Below are 24,208 nucleotides of genomic sequence, written 5' to 3'. Positions count from 1 at the left end.
TTGTCATGTTTTTTCATAAAGTCATATCAAAATTAGAATGTTATTAACAATTAGACAAAATGGGTAATTGTGCAACAGCCATAATAATTAATATAAATCACTATAACAACTAATGACATTTAAAGAAAACCAAAACAATTTTTAAATCTGCTCACTGTTGCCCATTAACTATGTTATAATGAATCTTTTTATGTAGGTTGTATCAACAAAGAATTAATTAATTGTCAATATGCTTCACATAATTTTTTGTTAATAATGCTCACCTGTACATCATAATAATATTCTTGAACTTGTTCATTTTTTTTTTTCACTTTATGTCCCTTTAAACTGGTTCAAAAGTAATTAGATTCTTAATTCAGTCACTAAATTACTTTTTTTTAAATATGTTACCAAAGGATAACATACATAAAACTTTACTTTTCACCAAAAAAAGGACATTTACATTGATTATTTTTCGTTTTGTAAGCTAAATATTTTTCTCTTAAAGCTGTGTAATATAATTCAATCTAAAAAAAAATCATTCTACTGATTCTGTTACCATAGTTTTTCCAGATTACTAAGTGAGAGATAATCTTAACAATAAATGATATTATCTACAGAGACAATTTGAAGAATTGGTTTTAGCTACTTAAAAATCCTGCTAGGATTAGAGTGAGGAGTAACATGCTCTCATCTACCAAGCAAGCAGTACAAGTGCTATGTAAAGATAAATAGAGCTTTGTTGACTACATTTAAGATTCCTACTGGCCTGGTAGGTTTAACTGCTTAAAAATCCAGTTTTCATTCTTAAAATATTGCGAAGCCCTATAATAGAGAGAGAGAGAGAGAGAGAGCTCTGTGACTACTATTTCAGATTCCTACTTAGTCTTTTGCACTTTTTGTACTATTTTTTGCCATTATCATTGCTTAATGATTTTAAAAAGTAGACTAAAAAAAATACTTTTAATTCTTGATAATTTTTTTAAAAATTAACAAATTAAGGGCAGAGTTGTTTTATTTCAAGTTGTATAATTGTAATCTGGTACCAACTATAAGTTTTTGAGCGTAATTTATAATTCAAAGAAGTGGAAAATTATTACTTTTAAGTTTTAGTATGTTGTTTTAAGATATTCTTTCATAAAAATCTTATTCTTGGATTATGTGGGTGAAGTATTTATGTTTCTATCAAAACTTTCATTTGATTCATTTCACCATTTTTTAAGTATATATTTATATTAATTCAGCAGTTAAATTTCAAGTATAATTTTTAAGATTAACTAAACTAAATTTATAATATAATGAAATCTTCATTGTATTTTATTTATGAAACCACTATAAATATTTTTTAATAACCAGATAATTATAAAAGGATTTAACAAATCTAAATCATATAAAATTTATTGAAATAACTTATAGATAAAATTGAGGTCTCATTTCATAGAAAAACTTGTCAAGTTTATCACCCAACAGGTTCACTTTGGTTTCCATTTGTAATGCGACATATATCCCACCTGAAATCGATTTCATTCCAGACTGATGCAATTAAGGTAAAATCACTAATACAAATGGGTGTGATCATATTCATTATTTCAGAAATTATTCTTTTCTTTTATTGAATATTCTTTCACTCAAAATTAGCACCATCAGTTGAAATTGGAATAAATTGACCACCAAAATCAATTAAACCATTCAACCAAATAGAAGAACCTTTATTAAACACAACTATTTTAATTTCATTAGGAGTAACAGTAACTGAGCTTACCACAGAATCCTTTCAAATAAACTATCAATAACAAACAAATCATTAATATTGACAATCCAGCAAGTCGGGTGTTATCTCTGCAGCTACGGAGTTAGTTGAAGTTTTAGCTCAAAAGATCAGCAAGCAAAGATGTGCATAAACCCAATCTTTAATGAAACTTCACAAGAAAAAATCTAGTGGGATCAAATCTGAGGAGTGAGGTAGCCTTGCAATTGGACATTCACAACCAATCCAAGAAAATCTTGGACTTCTAGATGGTAGTGAGGTGATGTTCTGTTTTGCTGATAGTAATAGCATCCATCTTGGTCATTATCATAATCTAACATAGGAATTAGAAAATTTTAAAGCATGTCCAAATGATACCATTTACAGTTGCCTCCTGAAAGAAGAACTGTCTTTATTTAGAAGACTGTCTTTATTTGTTTAGGGCATAAAAAATCATTGACTTTAGGGTTATCATGTATGTGCTGCAAAGTTTCTTGAGGGTTTCTACTATCCCATATTCAGCAGTTATAATTATTCTTCACCTTGCCACTAATGTGAAATGTTGACTCATCACTAAAAATTAATTATCTAAAAATGTATTGCTGTCTGTAATTCTATCTATCATTTCCACCCAAAACTGGAGCAAAGCGGCTGTGTCGTCTTCTGTAATATGTTGAACAATGATTAGTCTGTATGGCTTCAAGTGCAGTTGTTTACATAATACATGCCAAACAATCGTTTGTGGAATGCCAGTCTCACGTAATGCACGTCAAGTTGTTTTCTTCAGACTGTGAATAAAGCTTTCTCTGAGTTGTTCCACAGCAGCTTCAGGGATGCATGGGTGTCCTGGTGATTTTTTATGTTTAACAGAACAACCTGTATGAATGAAGATTTGGTGCAAGAATAAATTGTATGCCTACTAGGAGTACTCTCTTCGAAAATTATGTTGAACAGCAGTTGCTGATGGAAAATCATGAAACCATAACACACAGTGAGCATATTCCACACCAGTAAATGTATCCATTTTTAACAACACTGATGGCCAAATTCAGTATACTGAACTGCATGAGTCAAAACTTGATGGCGTTTTGATGTGAAATAAGACCTCAACTGAATCTGTAACTTATCTCAATAAATTTTTATATGCTTTTAAATTCATGAAGTCCTTTTTAGATCACCTGTTATTTTTGTTTCTGTTTTTAACTTTTACTTAAAAAAGGTTATTTTTCTTGTTGGGTAAAACTGTATACTGTACACTTGGTTGTATAAGTAAGATTTGAATACCTAAAGGAAAAACAAATCATATAGGTTAGATTGAAAACGTACACTTTTTTTTTGAAGTCAGTAAAAAACACTGATAGCTTACTGGCAACTTCTCATTATGCCTCACAAATTAATTATTGTATTCTGTATTTTCAGTTCTTATTCAGTTTTTGAGGCTTTTTTATACAATGGATGAATTAATGTGACAAGCCAATCAACTGGAATTTTTTCTTCTGTCCACATTTTGTGGAAAAGTTCAGTTGTTTCTGTTATGAATCTCTCATGTGCAAGCTTCCATAATTCTGTGATTATACCATCCTCACCTGATGCTTTGTTATTTTCGAGCAACTTGATCACATTTTTAATTTCTTCCTTCTCTGTTGAATTAGTCACGATCTGTGTTGTTAAGCTTAAGTACAGTTCTCTTTGTGTTTTTCAGTTTAATAACTTTTTTAAATATTCAACCAGGATCTCACATTTTTCCTTGTTGTTCAAGGCTAGTATGCCAGTTTCTCTTTTAAAGTTAAAACTTGAAGTTGAGTAACTATTGATTTTATTCTTAAATGTAAAATAGTCTTGTATCACCTTTCTTGAAATTTTCTTCCATTTCTGTTATTTGTTCTTTTATGTGTTTCTCCTAATTTTCCTTAGTGTTTGATGTGCTAGTTTTCTTAATTTTTGAACTTTTTATAGATTATACTATTATAATGGCCACTTTTGTTTCGATATCTTTAAGGGCACCCTTTTTTTCAATTGTGTTTTATTCTCTATAATGTCTTAAAGGTGTGTGCCTCCATGATGGTGTAGCTGGATAGCTTAATCTGCTGAAGAGTAGGATCAAGTGAACTAAAATTCTCTAGGGCTAACTACCTTAGATGTTCTATGTTGGACTCTTTCCAACTATCAAAAAATCACTATCATGGATTATATGGATTCTTAAAAAATTAATTACCCTGAAGACAAAGTCAGGCAATCATTTTCCAAGGTGCCTGACAGTATAAAGCTAAAAGGTGAATCGGAGCACTGCAGGAAACTTAACAAATTTAAAAATAATAGAAAGTATTTTTTGATACATATAATACCATGCTTTTATTATACTTCAAAAAATAATTTTTTTTAGGTTCCAAGGTTCACCAGATGAAGAAGAAAGATTTCCCCGTAGTCGAAGCTACTCTGGTCGTCCTCGTCAAGAAAGGGATGAGGATGATGATGCTGATAGTTATTGTTCAACATGTTCTTCTAGTTCAAGCAGTGATGACATGACAGCATACCAGTTGCCTCCTCGTCGTGCATATGGTGGTGTTCGTATTTCCTATGTACCAAATGACGCCCTTGCTGTAGCTAGACAAAGGCAACAAAATAATCAACCTCGTTCACCAAACAAGAAGGTTTCTTCTGATGATAAAAACTGTATTATCTCTTGATCATATGCCATACTACTTAAAAGATTATGATGCGCTTTCTGATAAATAATTTTAATAAGCAGTTTAGTCATTCTTTGTCTGGTGGGCTTAGTAAAGCCATTTAAGATTAAAAAAAATTCTAAAGCCTAAACTGAAAAAAGGAAGTATTTTGATGAGACAGTAATATTTCTTGAATAAATAAATGATAAATAAATTTGTTGTCAGTGTTTTAATATTTTTTTACTAAAATCTTTTGTATAAGTATTCTTACCGTCATAGTAATTATTGTCTTTTATTAATAAAATTAATTAGCTATCAGAGCTTAAAAAAAAATTGTACAGTATTATATTATAATATAGTAGTTATTGATAATCAGTCATTGGTAGATGAAGAATTACACTTTCTTCTGAACATATTTATCAGGTATGTGATTTGTTCAAAAAGAAACAAATTTTTTCAAAATTATATAATTTATTTGTTATATATCTTAAGATTTGTCCCCTTTTGAAGTAGTACTCTAAACTGCTCCCTGTATTTAACCCTCTGTTGGAAAGTGTTCTGGTACATGTTTTATAGTATTGTCACAAATTTTCTTTAATCTATTTATTGTTTGAAAATTATGTACTGCTCATCAAGAATCTTCATTTTCTTAATGTTTGAAAACACTACAGACACATAATATGACCTCACTTTACACTTGCAGACTGAACAATGTGAAATGGCATTGCACTGGAGCAGTGTAATATTATCTGTAAAGAATCCCATTACTCATTCCACTGTCTGAATGGTGACTTTCTTCTTCTTCTTATTCTTTCTATGATAACATTAATGCACAATTTCAAAGGTTTGGTTTCTTTTTGGACAGACATCAAATGAAGGACCAACTGACTTTTACATATGTTGAAAACATTTATTCATATGAACACTGTTCATACAATAAAGATTTATATAAAACACTAAGTTTTAATACTTGGTAGCTTCCTCATCTGCTTGCTTGTAAACTAGCAAAGAAAAGAAATTTAAAGACTTAAATTTAAAAATGAAAGCAAAAAGTATTACAAGACTTAAAATAAAAAAATACACTTAAACAAAGATCCTGCTAGAGGCACACATTTAAAAATGTGTAAAAGATTTAGATTATGTAGAGTTAATAAAGTGAAGCCTAACTTTTTCCTTCCATGGCCTAAGCTTTTCTTCCCAAACTAACCAGATACATGACACTTAAAGAAACTTACAGCAAAAAACAGATTTATTTATTTATAAAATATATTATTATCTATAGTGGTAATAATTTTTTTAAAAATAGTGAAATAGTATACCTAAGGGCTCTAGACATATTATATTCTAATTTAAGTTAGACTGGAAACAATCAGCCTAAATTAGATCATCGATCTATATTTCAAGAATAGTTGATCATATAATATATGGTTGCTTACCCTTCAGAGAATTTTAAACTATATATGTAGTTATAGTGATCTGGTGTCGTAAAATGTAAAAAAATATATATATAACAGATTTATATTCTATGAGATTTAATGATTAATATTTCAAAATTTACCAGTATCTACTAGTTTTGAAGTCATTTCTATATTTGCTACAAATATTTTTTTAAAGTATATGAAATGTAAAAATAAAATTGTTTGATTTATTAAATTTAAGTTTATTAAATTTATTCTTTATTAGATGCTAATGATATAATTTTATGACAAAAAGAAAGTGAAAATATTGTAAATAGGTAAACAAACATTCTTCGCCAAAGAAAGCCATCCTTGCCAGACAATTACAAATAAATTTTATAATTTTGTTGTGTTATAGTGTATTATTTTTTATATTGTAATTATGTAATGTTTTTAATTTTAATTATAAATATCATTAATAGCCATTTTGTTAATTATGTATGTTATTGTTAAAATTTAATATGGATATGTTAATATATTTTATTATCGATTACAATTATTATAAAATGAGACCAGTGAATAGATATTGAATATACATATTTTTACAGTGACAAAGTATTTTTTTGTTTTTATATTAAAATAGTTTTGTACAGTTTATCATAGATATTCAATAAAATATTTTATTAGACAAATTAAAAAATCCATTGTTTTTGTTTACTACCTGTTAATATTGGCCTGAATTTATAGTTATTTTCATTACAATATATTATCACCCAGGGACTTAAATCAAGTTGATATTAACAACAGTATATTATACAATTTGTACTACTTCTTATAATACAGACTTCTTTTTTCAATATTAAATTATGCCATACAAAAGTCTGTTAAGTTACAATCTATTGCATCAGATACCAAGACCTATAAAAGTTTGGCTAAATTGCCATGAAATGCCTCTGTGGCATGAGTGGTAGCATCTCAGCCTTTCATCTGGAGGTTCTGGGTTTAAATCCCGGTCAGGCATAGCATTTTTTGTACATTACATTTCCATATCCCATGCACAGCTTATGTGGCGATATGAAGCAAAAAAAAAATTACATCTTCATCAAATATTTTGAAGAGAGTTGGTCAACTCTCTTGGCAAAATATATTCTTCAAATATATTTTGAAGAAAGTAAAAGGAACTATCGGCAATTAAGAAATGCTATAAACAGGAAGTGCAAACTGGCGAAAGAAGAGTGGATTAAAGAAAAGTGTTCAGAAGTGGAAAGAGAAATGAACATTGGTAAAATAGACGGAGCATACAGGAAAGTTAAAGAAAATTTTGGGGTACATAAATTAAAATCTAATAATGTGTTAAACAAAGATGGTACACCAATATATAATACGAAAGGTAAAGTCGATAGATGGGTGGAATATATTGAAGAGTTATACGGAGGAAATGAATTAGAAAATGGTGTTATAGAGGGAGAAGAGGAAGTTGAGGAGGATGAAATGGGAGAAACAATACTGAGATCTGAATTTAAGAGAGCATTGAACGATTTAAATGGCAGAAAGGCTCCTGGAATAGACAGAATACCTGTAGAATTACTGCGCAGTGCAGGTGAGGAAGCGATTGATAGATTATACAAACTGGTGTGTAATATTTATGAGAAAGGGGAATTTCCGTGAGACTTTAAAAAAAGTGTTATAGTAATGATACCAAAGAAAGAAGGGCCAGATAAATGTGAAGAATACAGAACAATTAGTTTAACTAATCATGCATCAAAAATCTTAACTAGAATTCTATACAGAAGAATTGATAGGAGAGTGGAAGAAGTGTTAGGAGAAGACCAATTTGGTTTCAAGAAAAGTGTAGGGACAAGGGAAGCAATTTTAGGCCTCAGATTAATAGTAGAAGGAAGATTAAAGAAAAACAAACCAACATACTTGGCGTTTATAGACCTAGAAAAGGCATTCGATAACGTAGACTGGAATAAAATGTTCAGCATTTTAAAAAAATTAGGGTTCAAATACAGAGATAGAAGAACAATTGCTAACATGTACAGGAACCAAACAACAACAGTAATAATTGAAGAACATAAGAAAGAAGCCGTAATAAGAAAGGGAGTCCGACAAGGATGTTCCCTATCTCCGTTACTTTTTAATCTTTACATGGAACTAGCAGTTAATGATGTTAAAGAACAATTTAGATTCGGAGTAACAGTACAAGGTGAAAAGATAAAGATGCTATGATTTGCTGATGATATAGTAATTCTAGCCGAGAGTAAAAAGGATTTAGAAGAAACAATGAACGGCATAGATGAAGTCCTACGCAAGAACTATCGCATGAAAATAAACAAGAACAAAACAAAAGTAATGAAATGTAGTAGAAATAACAAAGATGGACCACTGAATGTGAAAATAGGAGGAGAAAAGATTATGGAGGTAGAAGGATTTTGTTATTTGGGAAGTAGAATTACTAAAGATGGACAAAGCAAGATGGAGCGATATAAAATGCCGAATAGCACAAGCGAAACGAGCCTTTGGTAAGAAATATAATTTATTTACATCAAAAATTAATTTAAATGTCAGGAAAAGATTTTTGAAAGTATATGCTTGGAGTATAGCTTTATATGGAAGTGAAACTTGACGATCAGAGTAACTGAGAAGTAAAGATTAGAAGATTTTGAAATGTGGTGCTTTAGGAGAATGTTAAAAATCAGATGGGTGGATAAAGTGACAAATGAAGAGGTATTGCGGCAAATAGATGAAGAAAGAAGCATTTGGAAAAATATAATTAAAAGAAGAGACAGACTTATAGGCCACATACTAAGGCATCCTGGAAACTTTAATATTGGACTTTAATATCCTCGCTTTAATATTGGAAGGACAGGTAGAAGGAAAAAATTGTGTAGGAAGGCCACGTTTGGAATATGTAAAACAAATTGTTAGGGATGTAGGATGTAGAGGGTATACTGAAATGAAATGACTAGCACTAGATAGGGAATCTTGGAGAGCTGCATCAAACCAGTCAAATGACTGAAGACAAAAAAAAAAAAAAAATAACCAAAAAGTAGGCACTGGAAAGTAACAATCACTAGTGGAAAATCCCGATTCGGTAGTATCAATTTCTAGAGTTAAATTTCTAATTTAACTTTTATTATAACAATTTTCATCATTCAAAAAAAATATTTTTACACAAGTGGTAATCAATTTTCGACACCTAATAATCCCATTCCGAGACGCTCCTCACCAGGCCTAACTGCCGAGGGTGTGCCTAAGGCACGCTTATCACTCAAAAATATTCCCATTATTTATTTTAAGGAATATTTTAATGGCTTCAATGATAGTAACAATAAAAAAAAGAAAAAATGTAGCCATATATTACACTGAAAAACATAATTTTTGTTTCCTAACATGCGATACATGATTTTAACCTGTTTTTTGATGCTGAAATCAAATATGAACTAAGAATCTTTCTATTACCCACTATTTTTTTTTAATTTTTAAATTTTAATTAAAGGATTTTTTTTCATTTTTCAATGTATATTTAGCATTTAAAGCTTCTATCTTGTATTTTGTTAGCTCATTTTTTAATGTTTAACTTTGTTAACATAATTTGTAAGCTATAATTAAACAATGCTAGACAAAGAATTAAATCATATCGTAGTCACATATTATGACTCACATCTAATAGCAAAGAGTGAGCCTTCATGGACAAGATTAATCATGTCTGTGCATGTCAAAAAATGTAGCTGAAAACACAGCTGTGTTGTTTGTATTAAGCACTGGATTTAGGACTTAATTAATTTTGCTCAGTCTTATTGCTGTCCTAAGTTTGTTAACAGTGCTGCAGTGTCCTAATACCTCAAAATTGTGTAAATGATGTGAATGCCTTTTGCTATGTATGTGGTGAGTTTACCATAAAACCAAATAGAAAAAACATTGCATTTTTAATTAAAAAAGCATATCATTTGTACTTTCAATGTAAAATTGGTGTACAATTTCGGACTTTCGAAGTCGACAAAAAGAACTTTCTCAGTACTTTATTGATGAAAATCAATAAAGGTGCCAGTCCTGAGGACTGGCACCTTTTCATAGATTTGTCCAAGTATAGTTTAAAAGTGGTTCTACTAAACAAGGTAACAAATATCCTTCGATATCAATTGCTTATGGTATTAATTTGAAAGAGACACATGAAGTGATGAAAGACATTCTTGAAAAAGTAAATTATAAAAAACATAGCTGGAACATATGTGGTGATTTGAAAGTTATAGCTATTTTCTTAGGCATGCAGTTAGGCTATACTAAGTACATGTGTTTTCTTTGCAAATGGGAAAGCCAAACTAGGGATAAACATTATGTTACCAAAGAGTGGAAGAAACGAGACAACTTAACTCCAAATGGGAAAAGTATTATTCATGAGTCCTTAGTTGAACACATAAAAATATTTTTACCCTCTCACCATACCAAGCTAGGGCTAATGAAAAATTTTTTTAAAACCATTGAAGAAGGATAGTCCCGGATTTTTGTACATCAGGCAGAAATTTCCAAGTGTAAGTGAAGGAAAAATTAAAGAAGGAATATTTGTTGGTCCTCAAATAAGAGAGATGGTCAAAGATGATGTATTTAACTCAATGCTAAATAATGCAGAAAGTGCAGCTTGGGCTTCATTTAAAGACGTTTGTAAAAAGTTTCTTGGTAAACAAAAATTCAACAGTTACCACAATATTGTTAATCAACTTCTTACTTCATACATAGTTGTGAGATGTAATATGTCTTTGAAAATACATTTCCTTCACTCATATCTGGATTTTTCCTGGACAACCTTGGAGACGTAAGTGACGGACACAGTGAATTCCACCAAGACATTTCAGTGATGGAAAGCTGCTATAAAGGGAAATGGAATACTAACATGCTAGCTGATTACTGTTGAACATTAATTCAGGATGTGCCTGAGGCTATTAATAAAAGAAAAGCATCAGCGAAGTCATTCTAACATAGGTATGGCCAGGGAAAATTATAAATTTTACTAATTTTAACTACATTTTCCCTTCATTTTTTTGAAGCGTAATTTATTTAAAACTAAGGGTGGTAGAAAAATTATATTTACAGATCTGTAATGCACACAAAAAAGCAATTCAAGAAATGGTATCACACTTAGAGAAACATTAAAATTTTTTTTTTCTATTGTTGTAATTTGTATTGAAAACATAAAATAAACAGTGATATTAAAAAGATTGACTTGATTTCAAAATCATACCCCTTTGCAACCATGCATGATCGGTGAATGAAATTTTCACTGTTTGAAAGTGCGTGTCTTGCGAGTTTCAAACACTGGCCGCCAGATTGCAATACTAGCACTCAAATGTATGCTAACCTCAGTCATAACAACATGATGTCTGTGGAACAGGAAGTATTTTGTGTTCTACAATTTAGCAAGAGTCCAAAATAATAATTCAGTGTGCATTTTGACAAGTGTTTCAGGTTCGATCCACCATCGGCTAAGAACATTTTTTCATCACTGGTATAAACAATTTGAAGAATTAAGGTTTTTATGTAATGGGAAGAATCCAGGGCAACCACGCACAATATGTATAGCAAATTCAAGACTTTTCAGCTACTTGACGCAATAGCCAAGAACTTGTTGATCCCTCGTATGACTGTTTGACATGTGTTAAGACGACACGTTTATTAGAGACTGTACCAATTATAACTGGTACAAGCTCTTCGTGTAATTGACAAAAAAATTTCTAAAGATTTGTGAGGCATGCTCTTAGTTGAATAGAAGAAGATATGTTTTTACCATGGTTCAATGTTAGTAATAAAGCAAAATTTATTTTAAGCGGTAGGTTTCACGCTACAGAGTTTGGCAATGGGGGCTAGAGAATCTGAATAAGATTGTACAGCAGGAACGAGATTTATCAAAAGTTAATGTTTTTTGTGCGATTTTGATTAAAAAATGTATGGCTCTTTTTTTTAGGAAACAGTAAGGGCATTCTTTTCTTGAGCTGCTCCAGAACAGGCTTTTCCCAAACTAAACGAAGACAAGGATTTATTTTTCAGCAGAATGGGATACAGCTGAGTTGATCGGTTTCTAAATGAAACACCTTCTTAATGGTGGATAGACTGTACAGGAGCACAAGACTTGGCTAAACACTCTTAGCTCCCAAGATCCCCAGACATTACACCTTGTAACTTTTTCTTGTGTAGATATGTGAAACAAAGTGTTTATGTTCCACCATTACCTGCTGATGTGGATAGGCTGAAACCAACATCTCAGCTAAATAAATTCTGTTTAAAAAGTGTTGTGCAAGAATTCAGCTATCGTGTTTTCTGTGCAGAAGATAGAGAGCATATAGAACATTTATAGCTTGGTAAGTGAAATTTAAAACATTTTTGAATATTATGTAATTTGTTTTGCAGTTGTAATATATTTTTATTATGAAATATATCTTTTTGAAATTGGATTATTCTTTTTGATATACTTTATTCTAATTTGCCATGATATTTTATCGGAAAAGTACATAGGATTTTAGTGGAAAGGTTAACGGACAAGTGTTTAAAATTTTGTGAGATTTGGTCAACGGATTACATTTTTATTACGTTTTTTTGGTTACGAAGCCATTTGGCTTATACAAGAATATAAGTACTGGAGGAGTGTTTTTTGGACAGTTAATTTTTGGTGCCAGGTTCTGGAAGTTAATAAGTTTTCAAGAGGAAGGGTTCAAGAAACGTACGTAAAGTTTCATGAGATTTGGTGAACTGGAAAATTATTTATAAATATTTAAAATAATTTATAGGTTAAACATTGGTTAACTGTAAGATATACAGCTGAATATTTTCTAGGTCGATTGGCAGAACAATACAGGCCTGTCAATAGAAGTAAACAACTTAGAAAATATTTCGTTGTTTGCTGTAAGACAAGTGACAAATTTGTTCTAAGTCAAACTGCTCAGTTATTAGGGAAACTTCAAACCTTAATAACTTTTGAACGGGTGCGTTTAGAACAAAATCCTTTCGGATCTAGGCGAATCACGAGTTTGTGCATCTTTTGGCGCCCCAAAAAACTTTTCCCAAATTGGGAAATTTTTCAGTCAAACCGCCTAGTAATTGGGGAAACTTTGATCTCAAATAGCTTTTGACTGGGTGGGCCTAGAGGAACATCCTCCCGGTTCTGGACAAATCATAAGATTGTACATCTTCTGGTGCCCCCAAAACATTTTGCCCAATTTTGGGCCCCCAAATTTGAAAATTTTGAACCCCTTTTGTGGGGTCTTAAAGTAATAGGAATTGGGCGGAGAACCCAAAAACACCAAAATAGTTAATATCCATCAACCCCATGGAGGTAAGTGCCTCAGGGTCTTCAAGGACACAGGTAAAGAAAACTTGGAGGATTACGGAGACAAAAAGCGTTAAACGGGCCAGGGCGGGCTCATCCGAGGAGGAGGATCCCCGCTAACTCTTAAGAATATTGCATGTAGACTGGGACACGCCCTACTACAATTACGCCAAGGCCTAGGTAAATCCAGCCCGGCTTTTATGAAAGCGCATGAGCGGGAGTTATCTGAGATTTACAAGGAGCTTCAACTGGTAGAGGAGGAAGCGGCTGGTGTTGACACCAATACGCAGGGGACACAAACGGATAGACCCCACAGGGAGGACGATATTCTAGAACAAGACCTTACTGATGACCAACTATTAGAGAGACTGCCAAGCATATGGTCAACCTGGGCGATGAACAGGCTTACCCAGGTGACCAACTTAACGCCTGGGGAGGACAGCTGCCAGTATGTTAACTTGACCAAGACGAGACCCGGCAGCCAGTTTCATGGCACCAAACCAGCGGCCATGATCATCCAGGACTCCACCGTGTTGGAGGACAACTGTGTTACCTCGAGGGGTACAAGGTACACGGTGGTGTACAGCACCGAAGAAGGAGAAAAGGCAGCCGCAGCGCAAGTGATTAAGGCCATGAGGAGGGTCGTCAGTAAACCCGAGGAAGTGGTATTCGTCATACCGCCTGAACCGGAGGGTATATTTATAAGGAAAATAGTTATTTACCTGTCACGGGAGAAAAAATCGCCTCCAAAAATGATCCTTCCTAATTTGGGGGATCAAACACGAGCCAGATCGCGATCGGCTTCTGTACGTAGGGCTGCCCCACCGGTGACGGAGAGTAAGACAGTGGTGGTGAGAGCACCTGGGAAGTCGTATGCTGACCTCTTAAAAACAGTCAAGGACAGAGTCTCCAGGGAGGAAGCAGTAGAAGTCCTATCAATTAGAAAGGGCCGCAACCAGGAAATGGAGGTTCGAATCCAAGGAACCAAAAAGGCCGGCGAATTTACTAATATGTTAAGAGACCGAGCGGCAGATCTACAGGTGGATCTTCGTACGAGAGGCAACAGAAGAACCGTGGTGCATATTAAAGATCTGGAGTATGACACCACGGAAAACGAAATAAAGGAGGCGCTAGACAGGGTCCTTGGCAAAGAGGAAAGCTATAGAATAACATCTCTAAGAGGTGCATATGGAGAAACAAAAAGTGCTACGGTCATCACTACTCACAGAGGGGCGACCAAGCTGGTTGCCTCTAGGCTTCGGGTGGGGTGGGTCCACTGTCGGACGTATATCAGAACACAAAATGAGCGCTGCCATCGATGCTGGGATATTGGGCACGGTAGCAGAAATTGCAAGGGTCCTGACCGTGATAGCTTATGCTACAACTGTGGCGGTGCGGGGCACCTTATTCGAGAATTTCGAGAGGCCAATAGGTGCCTAAACTGTAAGAGCTCGACGGACAGGACCGGCAGCTCCGATTGTTGTAAGACATGTTAAGGATCCTGTTATCGAATCACAACCGCAGTCTCCTCGCCAATTATCTGGTGGAGAAGATTGCCAACCGTGGGTGTTTTGATTTTATTGTGGCTACCGAGCTAAATGTCCTCGCGGCCGCTCACTCACAGTGGGTGTCTGATATGTCGGGGGACGTCGCGATGAAGCGAGCAACAGGCATTAGGGACTTTAGTCTGTATCACAGAGCGCAGGGTGTGGTAGCCGTGGAATTGGAAGAGCATATTATGCACGGTGTCTACATTAGCCCTAATGTGTCCGTTGAAGAGTACCAACACCGGACGACACAGTTGCAACGCTTGGTTATGCAGTCCCCCAAGAGAGCTATTATTTTGGGGGACTTCAACTGTAGGACAGTGGCGGCGGGCGCTGGGACCACGAATAACAGAGGAAATGTCCTGGAGGACTTCCTTGCAGCTACCAGTAGCACATGCCTGAACGACGGAACTCCGACTTATCGAGCGAGGGGCCATGAATCCATCCTCGATCTGGTGATCGTGGATGGGAGAATGGTCACTGATAGAACCGAATTCCGAGTTTTGGAAGAGGAGATCGGGAGTGATCACCTTGCGGTCTCCTTGATAATACACGTCTGTTCGGCGACCCCTGCTGTACGGAACCCGACAAGAAGACTCACTAGCAGACAGGTGAACATAATTGTGGAGAGAGCGGCACGCAAAATCTCTGACGGCAGAAGGTTGGATCCGGAGGTCCTCCAAGAAATAATCTCAAACGAAATTTCCAGCATACCGGAAACGGAGCATAGATACCACCCTGCATAGATACTGGTGGAACCAGGAGATCGCCGAACAAAGAATCATACTTCAGCGAAATAAACGAACGGCCCAAAGATTACAAGCTAGACAGGGAGGTTCAGATTGAACAAACTATGGAGGCATATAAGACGGCTCGGTAAACGTTGAACTACCTGATTAAGAACGCCAAGAGATTTAAGTGGAGGGAACTGTGTGGTGAGCTCGATGCTGACCCGTGGAGGCGAGCCTTCCAAATAGTAATGAAGCGATTGGGGAGGCAAGTGCCTGCGCTGAATGAGGACGAAGCGGCGCGCCAGATGTCCGTACTTTTCCCACGGGAGGAGGAGATAAGACGGGAGACAGTCTTGTGCGAACGTGGCAGGTTCGCACAGGATGAGGTGATTGCCGCAATTAACAAGTTAAATAACAAGAGTCCGGGCCCAGATGGAGTTCCGGCAGCGGTCATTAAAGGCCTGGCTAGAATAGTACCATGGGAGATGACGGACATTTTGAGTTATGGGCTGCAACACCGCACTTTCCCTCAATGCTGGAAGGAGGCCAGGACGTTTTTTATTCCCAAACTGAATACAAACCCAGGCGTTTGCGAGTACCGTCCTATCAGCCTCATAAATAATATGGGTAAGGCTGCTGAGAGACTTCTTGCTACCAGGATCCAAGAGGAGCTGGACCTAAACGGAAGCCTACATTTGGAGCAATATGGATTCCGTAAGGGCCGTTCGACACTGGATGCGATAAACAGGGTAGTTAGCTGGGCGGCGGAGGTACGGAGCGGTACTTGGAGGGCCAGAAGGATCCCATTGATGGTCCAATTAGATATCAAAAATCGGTACCGTGGACGGCCATTGTAGCGGCGCTCAGAGAAATGAATGTTAGTGACCACTTGCTAAACCAGGTTGACTGCTACCTGTCTGATAGATTCCCGGAGGTTCGCACTTTGGAGGAGGTGGTGAGATTTCCGGTCTTCGGTGGAGTTCCGCAGGGGTCTGTGTTAGGCCCCTTGCTATGGAACATCTTTTACGACCGGGTGCTCCGGTTGCCTTATCCGGAAGGAGTCAGCGTAGTCACTTACGCTGACGACATTGCACTATTGGTGGAAGATAAGGAAATTGGTGATGCAGAGGATAAAGCAAATCGCTCCCTCCAACTCATAGACAACTGGCTAATAAACAACAACATGGCGGTGTCCCCGGCAAAAAGCAAGTGTATCCTCTTCACGGGTAGGAGAAGACTGCGCGGCGTTCGGGTCGTGATCCGTGGAGAGGTTATAACTGAGGTCAAGGATACAAAATACCTAGGGATGACAATAGATAAAGTCTCAAGTTTCGTGGGCATATAGAAAATGTGTGCAAAAAAGTAGGGCTCACCATAAAAGCCATCAGGAGATTATTCGTGGAACATACAGTACCGGGGGCTTCCAAACGGAAACTGATTGCGTCGGCGGCGGTGTCTGCGGCGTTATACGCGGCGCCGGTTTGGGCTGATGCAATCAGGATACAAAGAAACAAGGATAAACTGCGAAGAATGCACAGAACGGCATTGTTGGGAGTGGTGGCAGGGTATCGTACTCTGTCATATGAAGCTATATGTGTGCTTGCGTCGGTCCCGCCGATAGAACTTCAGATCAAGAGCAGGAAAGCGAGAGCGGAAGGGTGTAGTAGACCTGAGACCGAGGCGATGACTCGACAGTGGTGGAAGGAAGTATGGGCAGAGACTAACGCTGCGGCCTGGACCAGAAGGTTAATAAGTGATTTGGACGCATGGCTGGATCGCCAACATGGCGAGGTGAACTTTTACATAACACAGATGATGTCGGGTCATGGATGTATTGGTTACTATTTAAAAAGATTCGGCAAGAGAGACACACCCAACTGCGACTACTGCCAGGAGGTGAACGACGCAGAGCATACGATGTTCGAATGCCGAAGATGGGCACAATACAGACAATTCATAGCAGTCAATAACCTGAACGCGAATATCATAGTAGAGTGGTCGCTAAGGAGGGAGCAGAACTGGAACGTTTTTAACAATTTCGCCGGTACGGATCTTCGCACTAAGGAAGAGGAGGCGCGACGAAGGAATCGTTAGGTTCAATCGTAAATAGGGATAGGTGGACAGCCCCGTCTCTGAGAGCCTGTATGCCCTGGCGTGCAGGTTTCGGTGAGGGGACGGGGACTCCGGGGAGATTTCGCGGGGATAAAATTAAAAGACCTAGACCCGGCCGGCGTGGCTGGTTTTGGGGGTGCGCGCGCTCCTTGTGCTGGTCGCACCGGTTTGAGGCAAATGGCATAAAGACCGAGACCCGGTTTCTATCGGCGGGGGTGGGGAACGGCATAGCCGGCTATTCCCGTCGACGAGGGCAAAGCCCGGGCTTTGCCCTCGTCGACGGGAATTAGAGGCAGGCAAGAAAAGATCTAGTACCGGGGCGGTTGACCTGCCGTGCCGGGTGTAAAACCGGTGGGCGGGAAGACCGCCTTAGAGTCAAAAGACACGTCTCTGGGCCGAGTATACTTAATTGGATGTCCAGCCCAGGGATGTAGGGGGTAAAAAAAAGGTGAAAGTATGGATTTATATGTTTTCTTTAAGGTGAGCTTAAATGTTGACACAGTATGCTTGCTTGTTTTGATTTTGGGATGAAATAGTAAACCTATATTTTATCAAATCTCTAAAAACCTTGTCTCTTTTCTCTCCTTACCACTGCAGAAATTGTATGACAACAACAAAATTTCTCCTTTGTAATCAGACAGCTAAGTATGAGGAACCCACCTTGCCTTAATTTTGCTAAATTTGGGATATAATTTTTTTCTAAACTCCTAACATTATTTCAAGTTTTCCATAGATTTCTCATTAGTAATTCTCAGTTTTATCAATTAGTGTTTGAACTTAAGTTTGTTCATATTCAGCAACAAAGGTTCATTGACTGATGCACTGCATTCATTTTGAACTCTCTCCAAACTTTCTCTGAATGATTTAGTCTCCAAGTGTTTGTAAATCCCTAAGTCCCTCAGTGATTCCAATCAAACACTCTGAACTGAGAGAGATACTCACCCGCAAATTGATGTTTAAGTCTTAAAAATCTAAACTCATATAGATCTATGATCCTGCTCTCATAGATCAAGTTACAACTGATCCTTTCATTGATAAAAATTTTAATATTTTATTATAAAATACTAGTGCATACCCATACATATTATATTCAAATATATTTTTTACCAGTGACATGAGTATAAGAGTCAATGCTATTTTCAAGGTCAAATATGCAAATATTTGTCTTATCAGTTTGTCTCACCTACATTACAAAAGCAGAAGCATGCATTTTTATTATAAAAGCAGAGCATGAAATTGCCTGTTTATTTTGAATATCCGTCACATAGAGAAGAATTAATTCCAGGCTACCAAAACTGCAGATAAAAGGATCACAGCTTTCTTTATATTCAGAGATAAAATTAATAATATAAACACAAAAATGTTTAAAATAATAATGTTTATTAAACTAATGTTACTTCAAAAAAAAAATATTTTCACTGGAAGTTGATCCAATATCAGGTGACAAATCTACAATGATTTTTTTTTCAAAGAAATGGTGTACCTCCCACCGGTACATAGAGTACCAATTCAGAATATGGTGCACTGGTCTACAGAATATAGTGTACTGAGTGACATGTCTGAAATTTGTAGCCTTGCTTAAATTTGAAAGATTAAATGATAAAGATAGTCATCTGGTTTTGCCTGATGGCAGATCCCTTATGCCACTGTTCTCCTTCCATTTCTGTCCCAAGCCTTCTCCTTTCTTTGACAAATATAAAGATAGGTTTCCCAAATTCAATCTTTTCCATAAATACATTTTCACAAATTTTAATTAATAAAAATCAAGTGGTAGTTTCTCTAATCAACTTTATAAGTATTTTGGCCCAAATTTTAGGTGTTCGTTAGACTCTACTATATGGAAGAAAAATGTAAGATAAGACTTGGATATAATTCAATATTTAAATATTAAATATTTGTAAGTACATATTTACAAGAAAGCGCTATCCAACTGACAATTTTATCAGCAATTTAACAAACCACACTTTAGTTGAATTATTTTGTATGCATACTAACATTTTCGAATTGTAATTATGGTATTCTGAAAACCTCTTTATTATACTGAATATATTTCAAAAATTTTGAGTGATAATGTTTTAACTCATAACTTAAATCTTATCTCAAATGAAAACATGTTTATATTAAAAGTGAACTATTATTTGTCTGTAAAATTCTTATCTTGTATAGCTATAAATTTTCTATACTATTGTTAAAATGTGCACTTTACATTATGCATCCAATTATCTTATCTGGTAGTGATAATGAAAAATTATAGAGAAAAACTTGTAATAATAATTCAGTGTGTAAGTTAGTAAACGAAGTAATAAGCATAATTTTTAATTCAAATAAGGTGAACAAAACATTTTAAATCTCAAATCAAAAATATTAAAAATTAAATCAACATGCAAGAAAGTAGAAAACAAGTAGGTAAATCAAATCTTTATTAATGTGTGTGTGTGTGTGTGTGTGTGTGTGTGTGTGTGTGTGTGTGTGTGTGTGTGTGTGTGTGTGTGTGTGTGTGTGTGTGTGTGTGTGTGTGTGTGTGTGTGTGTGTGTGTGTGTGTGTGTGTGTGTGTGTGTGTGTGTGTGTGTGTGTGTGTGTGTGTGTGTGTGTGTGTGTGTGTGTGTGTGTGTGTGTGTGTGTGTGTGTGTGTGTGTGTGTGTGTGTGTTTTATTGCTTAAATTCATTTATAACAAACTAGATAAGACTACATATTATAACTCTGTCACGGTAATAAATTAAATTTTTTTTTAGATAAACAGAACAAAGAAATTGTACTTTATTCTTCAAAATAATATAATGCCCACTTTAAAAAAAAAGTTTCTGTAATCTAATTTTACCAAACTTAAAATTAAAATAACAGATAGTGATATCATCAATTTAATTTGAAAACTCTTTTGTGCTAATAAAATAAAATAATAATGTACCTGATTTAAAAACACAATAACTGTTTAACTATTTACTTCTTTAAGCCACATTCATTTTATTATACATAAAGCAAGTAGTTCAACAACAAAAAAATGTTGAAACTGTCCTAACCTCTGTCCTAACATATCTAACTCAAAATGATGTACTTTTATACAGTGAATCATAATAAGTTATTAATAAATAAAATAAATATAAAAACTGATTTCAAAAAGTGCACTAAAAAAATAAATATTTATACTTTTCAGTCTTTAAATTTTTACAGTTTGATGTTGGTACTGTATTAAAAATAAAATCTACAAAACTTTCTTCTTTACAATTGCTTATTTGTTTTAAAATTTTTTTTTTTTAATTTAAACTACAAATAAGTCTACCCAAAAAAAATTTGTAAAAAAATTCAATTATTGTATATTAATAAAAATGAGAAACAGAATGTAAAAAAACAACATAAAGAGATTGCTTCCAATTATGAGCTATGACTTTTTATAATGCAGAAATATATATTACTTTTTGTCTTAAGTTTTCAAATAATTATTATGTGAAAATATTTGGATTTTTTTGTCTTCAGTCATTTGACTGGTTTGATGCAACTCTCCAAGATTCCCTATGTAGTGCCAGTCATTTAATTTCGGTATACTTCCTACATCCTACACCCCTAACAATTTTTTTACATATTCCAAATGTTGCCAGCCTTCACAATTTTTCCCATCTTCCTTCCCGTCCTTCCAATATCAAAGCGACTATTCCAGGATGCCTTAAGATGTGGCCATAAGTGTAACTCTTCTTTTACCTATATTTTTCCCAATGTTTCTTTCTTCATGAATCTGCCGCAACACCTCTTCATTTGTCACTATCCACCCATCTGATTTTTAACATTCTCCTAAAGCACCACATTTCAAAATCTTCTAATCTTTACTTCTCAGTTACTCTGATCGTCAAGTTTCACTTCCATATAAAGCTATGCTCCAAGCATATACTTTCAAAAATGTTTTCCTGATGTTTAAATTAATTTTTGATGAAAGCAAGTTATATTTCTTACTGAAAGCTCATGTCGCCTGTGTTATTTGGCATTTTATATCACTCCTGCTTCATCCATCTTTAGTAATTCTACTTCCCAAATAAGAAAATTCTTCTACCTCCATAGTCTTTTTTCATCCTATTTTTATATTCAGTAGTCTATCTACTTCATTTCTACTACATCATTACTTTCAATTTCTTCTTGTTTATTTTCATAGTTCTTGCGTAGTACTTTCTCTTGCCTAGTCCAGTTTGTATCTGTTTTAAAATGGGCAAATTTGGACTTTTTCTATATGATTACAAATTTTTGCTTTAATCCCTCTGGAATATCATCAGAAATGAAGATTATTTTGTTATGCACCAGTTGAAAAAGGTGTGCTTAAATTTTTATTAAACAAATGAAAACAAATGGCAAAAATATCAATTTTTCTCCTATTTCCCCAGATAACTGCATAATTGTTGATTTTAGAAAAAAGATAGAGAGAGAAAAAGTTTCAATATTTACAGACAACATCATCGGTTGCAAATCAAAAAATATATTATTGCAAAAATGCAAAAATAAAACTGTCAAAAAATGAAAACCAAAAACAAGATTTTTTGGGAATTTTTTTCGAGTACTTATATTATACATAGGACCTTCTGATTTTGCCTCAAAGAACTTTTTGATATGATAAATCAACACACCAAATTTCAACAAAATTGGTTCAACAGTTTTTACATAATAATTTTGCAATCCAGATTTTAAAAAAAATGCGTTTTCCAAATTCTGTAGAACATGAAATAAAGTCTCTAAATACTTGAAATTTAGTCACACATAAAATAGAACTCAAACTTTCAGATGCATTTAAATTATTAAATCTTTAGATTAAAGATTAAAAAATTTAAGTTGGTTACTTAGGAGAGTTTAGGGAATTTTTCAAACATACTTGCAGTTTTTTTTTTTATTTTAAACAAATTGAATATCTTCTCAAATTTTTATCTAAATTAATTTTAAAACGAACAGCTTAAAAGTTTTTAGAAAGACGCTTCTTTAAAAAAAGTTTTGATTTGTTAATTATCTCCGAAGATAAAACTGATCAAAGCTGTCCACCATTGTGCAACTTTTGGAATAAATTATTATTGATAAATTAATATACCTATATTTAGCAATAATTTGCATTTGCCAATATTATATTTGAACTTTTTAGCTTACAAGACATCAATTCAAAAGAAAAACAATAATTTTGTTTGTTAAAATAGCACAATGTTTGAAAAATTCCCAAAAAGTCTCATTTTTTTGACAGTTACTGCAATTTTTGCATCAATAATAACTTATTTTTAGATTTGCAACTGATGATATTGTGTGTAAAATTTAATAAATATTTTTTTCTTTTTTGATCTTTTCTCTAAAATGTATAGTTATTGAGTTACATAGGGAAATTGGAGAAAAATGGATATTTTTGGATTTTTTTTACCATTTTGTTTAATAAAAATTAAGCACACCTTTTTCTACTAAGCACATAATGAAATAATCATTTCTGATAATATTCCAGAGGCATTAAAGCAAAAATTAGCGATAATTTAAAAAAAGTCCAATCCAAAACGGATACCGTCTGGACTACGTCATCCATGCCATTCATTGTTTCTTCTAAACTGTTTTACTCTCAGCTAGAATTACTATATCATCAGCAAATCTTAACATCTTTATCTTTTCACCTTGCACTGTTACTCCGGATCTAAACTGTTTTTTAACAACTGCTAAGAAACGGGTCACAAGAAAATTAAAAAATATTTAGAATATCAAAATTACATCTTGACGTACATCATTATGCTGTAATAGTTTAATGCTAAATAATGACGAAAAACAAAATGAAAAGTAGATTTTGTGTTGACAATAAAATTGTTTATGGAAAAATATTTCTAATACTTACATGGGAGCACCAGAACAACTTCCTTTAAAAAATTAAAAAATAATCATATTGTCCAAAGGATGAAAGTTTAAATATATGTAAAAATATAATTGAGAATCTCCTCTTTTTACTGAAGTTGATTAAATAATTATTTTTATATTTAATTAGAAGCAGTAGAATATAACAAGTACCTGTTTAAACGCTGGCATTTACCACCTAACTGATGAATTGATGAATTTGACAATTTAATGAATTAACTGACAGTTAATTCAGTCAGTTAATTCATTCATTTTTATTAAACATAACATCTTTTGTAATGTATTAAAAAGCATGCATATTAAAATTTAAAAACAAGCTTTCACCAATAATAAATGTAATCCCTGGGTATATTTTGTGTATGCTATCATCAGAAATAAACAATTCATGAGTTAAAATGCAAACATAATAAAGTTGAATAAAAAATAAAATGTTGCAATTGTTAATACCAACACATACTCTTGTCACTTAAAGATCGCTGACTAAAATAATACTATAAGAGTATGTAATGGTATCTTTTTTCTGATTGTTCAAACTCAATTTTATTAATGTTTGATAACTTTTTAATTATAAATCTTACGGTAATTATACTAGAGGAGTGATGTAAGTCAATATTTATCATATTTCTAACAACATTGCTATAACTTTCCTTGTTTTTTAATAATTAATCAATTTTTTGTAACATACAATTAATATTATGAAGCTTCATTCATGGTAGATCAATAACTACAGATATCTACTATAATTCAGTGAAACTCTCTAAGTGCAGTTATGTTCAAGACTATATTTCATTTCCTTCCCTATTTCAGCAAGTTTTTTCTAGAATCTGCATACTAATTATTAATTTTTTTCACTGAACAT

At 34.1% G+C, this 24,208-nt stretch overlaps 2 protein-coding genes across 4 annotated transcripts in view; both read left to right on the top strand.

Annotated features, from left to right (window-relative positions):
* Positions 1-6,460, top strand: part of LOC142321790 (uncharacterized) — a 261,736-nt gene extending 255,276 nt beyond the window's left edge. Inside the window, exon 8 of the mRNA XM_075360185.1 lies at positions 4,110-6,460. Coding sequence (XP_075216300.1) covers positions 4,110-4,413 — 304 coding nt within the window. The 3' untranslated portion in view covers positions 4,414-6,460. The remainder of the gene's footprint in view (positions 1-4,109) is intronic.
* Positions 6,461-19,883: 13,423 nt separating this feature from the next.
* The window catches only part of LOC142321788 (uncharacterized), an 80,673-nt gene continuing 76,348 nt past the window's right edge, over positions 19,884-24,208 (top strand). For 2 of the 3 annotated variants that reach the window (XM_075360183.1, XM_075360177.1), the window contains exon 1: positions 19,884-19,902. The gene's annotated coding sequence lies outside the window, so the exon portion shown is untranslated. The remainder of the gene's footprint in view (positions 19,903-24,208) is intronic. The other variant, XM_075360180.1, reaches the window with a different exon arrangement.

Source organism: Lycorma delicatula, chromosome 3 (genome assembly GCF_047948215.1).
Source record: "Lycorma delicatula isolate Av1 chromosome 3, ASM4794821v1, whole genome shotgun sequence".
Lineage (NCBI taxonomy): Eukaryota > Metazoa > Arthropoda > Insecta > Hemiptera > Fulgoridae > Lycorma > Lycorma delicatula.
Note: the sequence above shows the minus strand (reverse complement) of the source record. Positions and strands in the feature narration are given on the sequence as shown.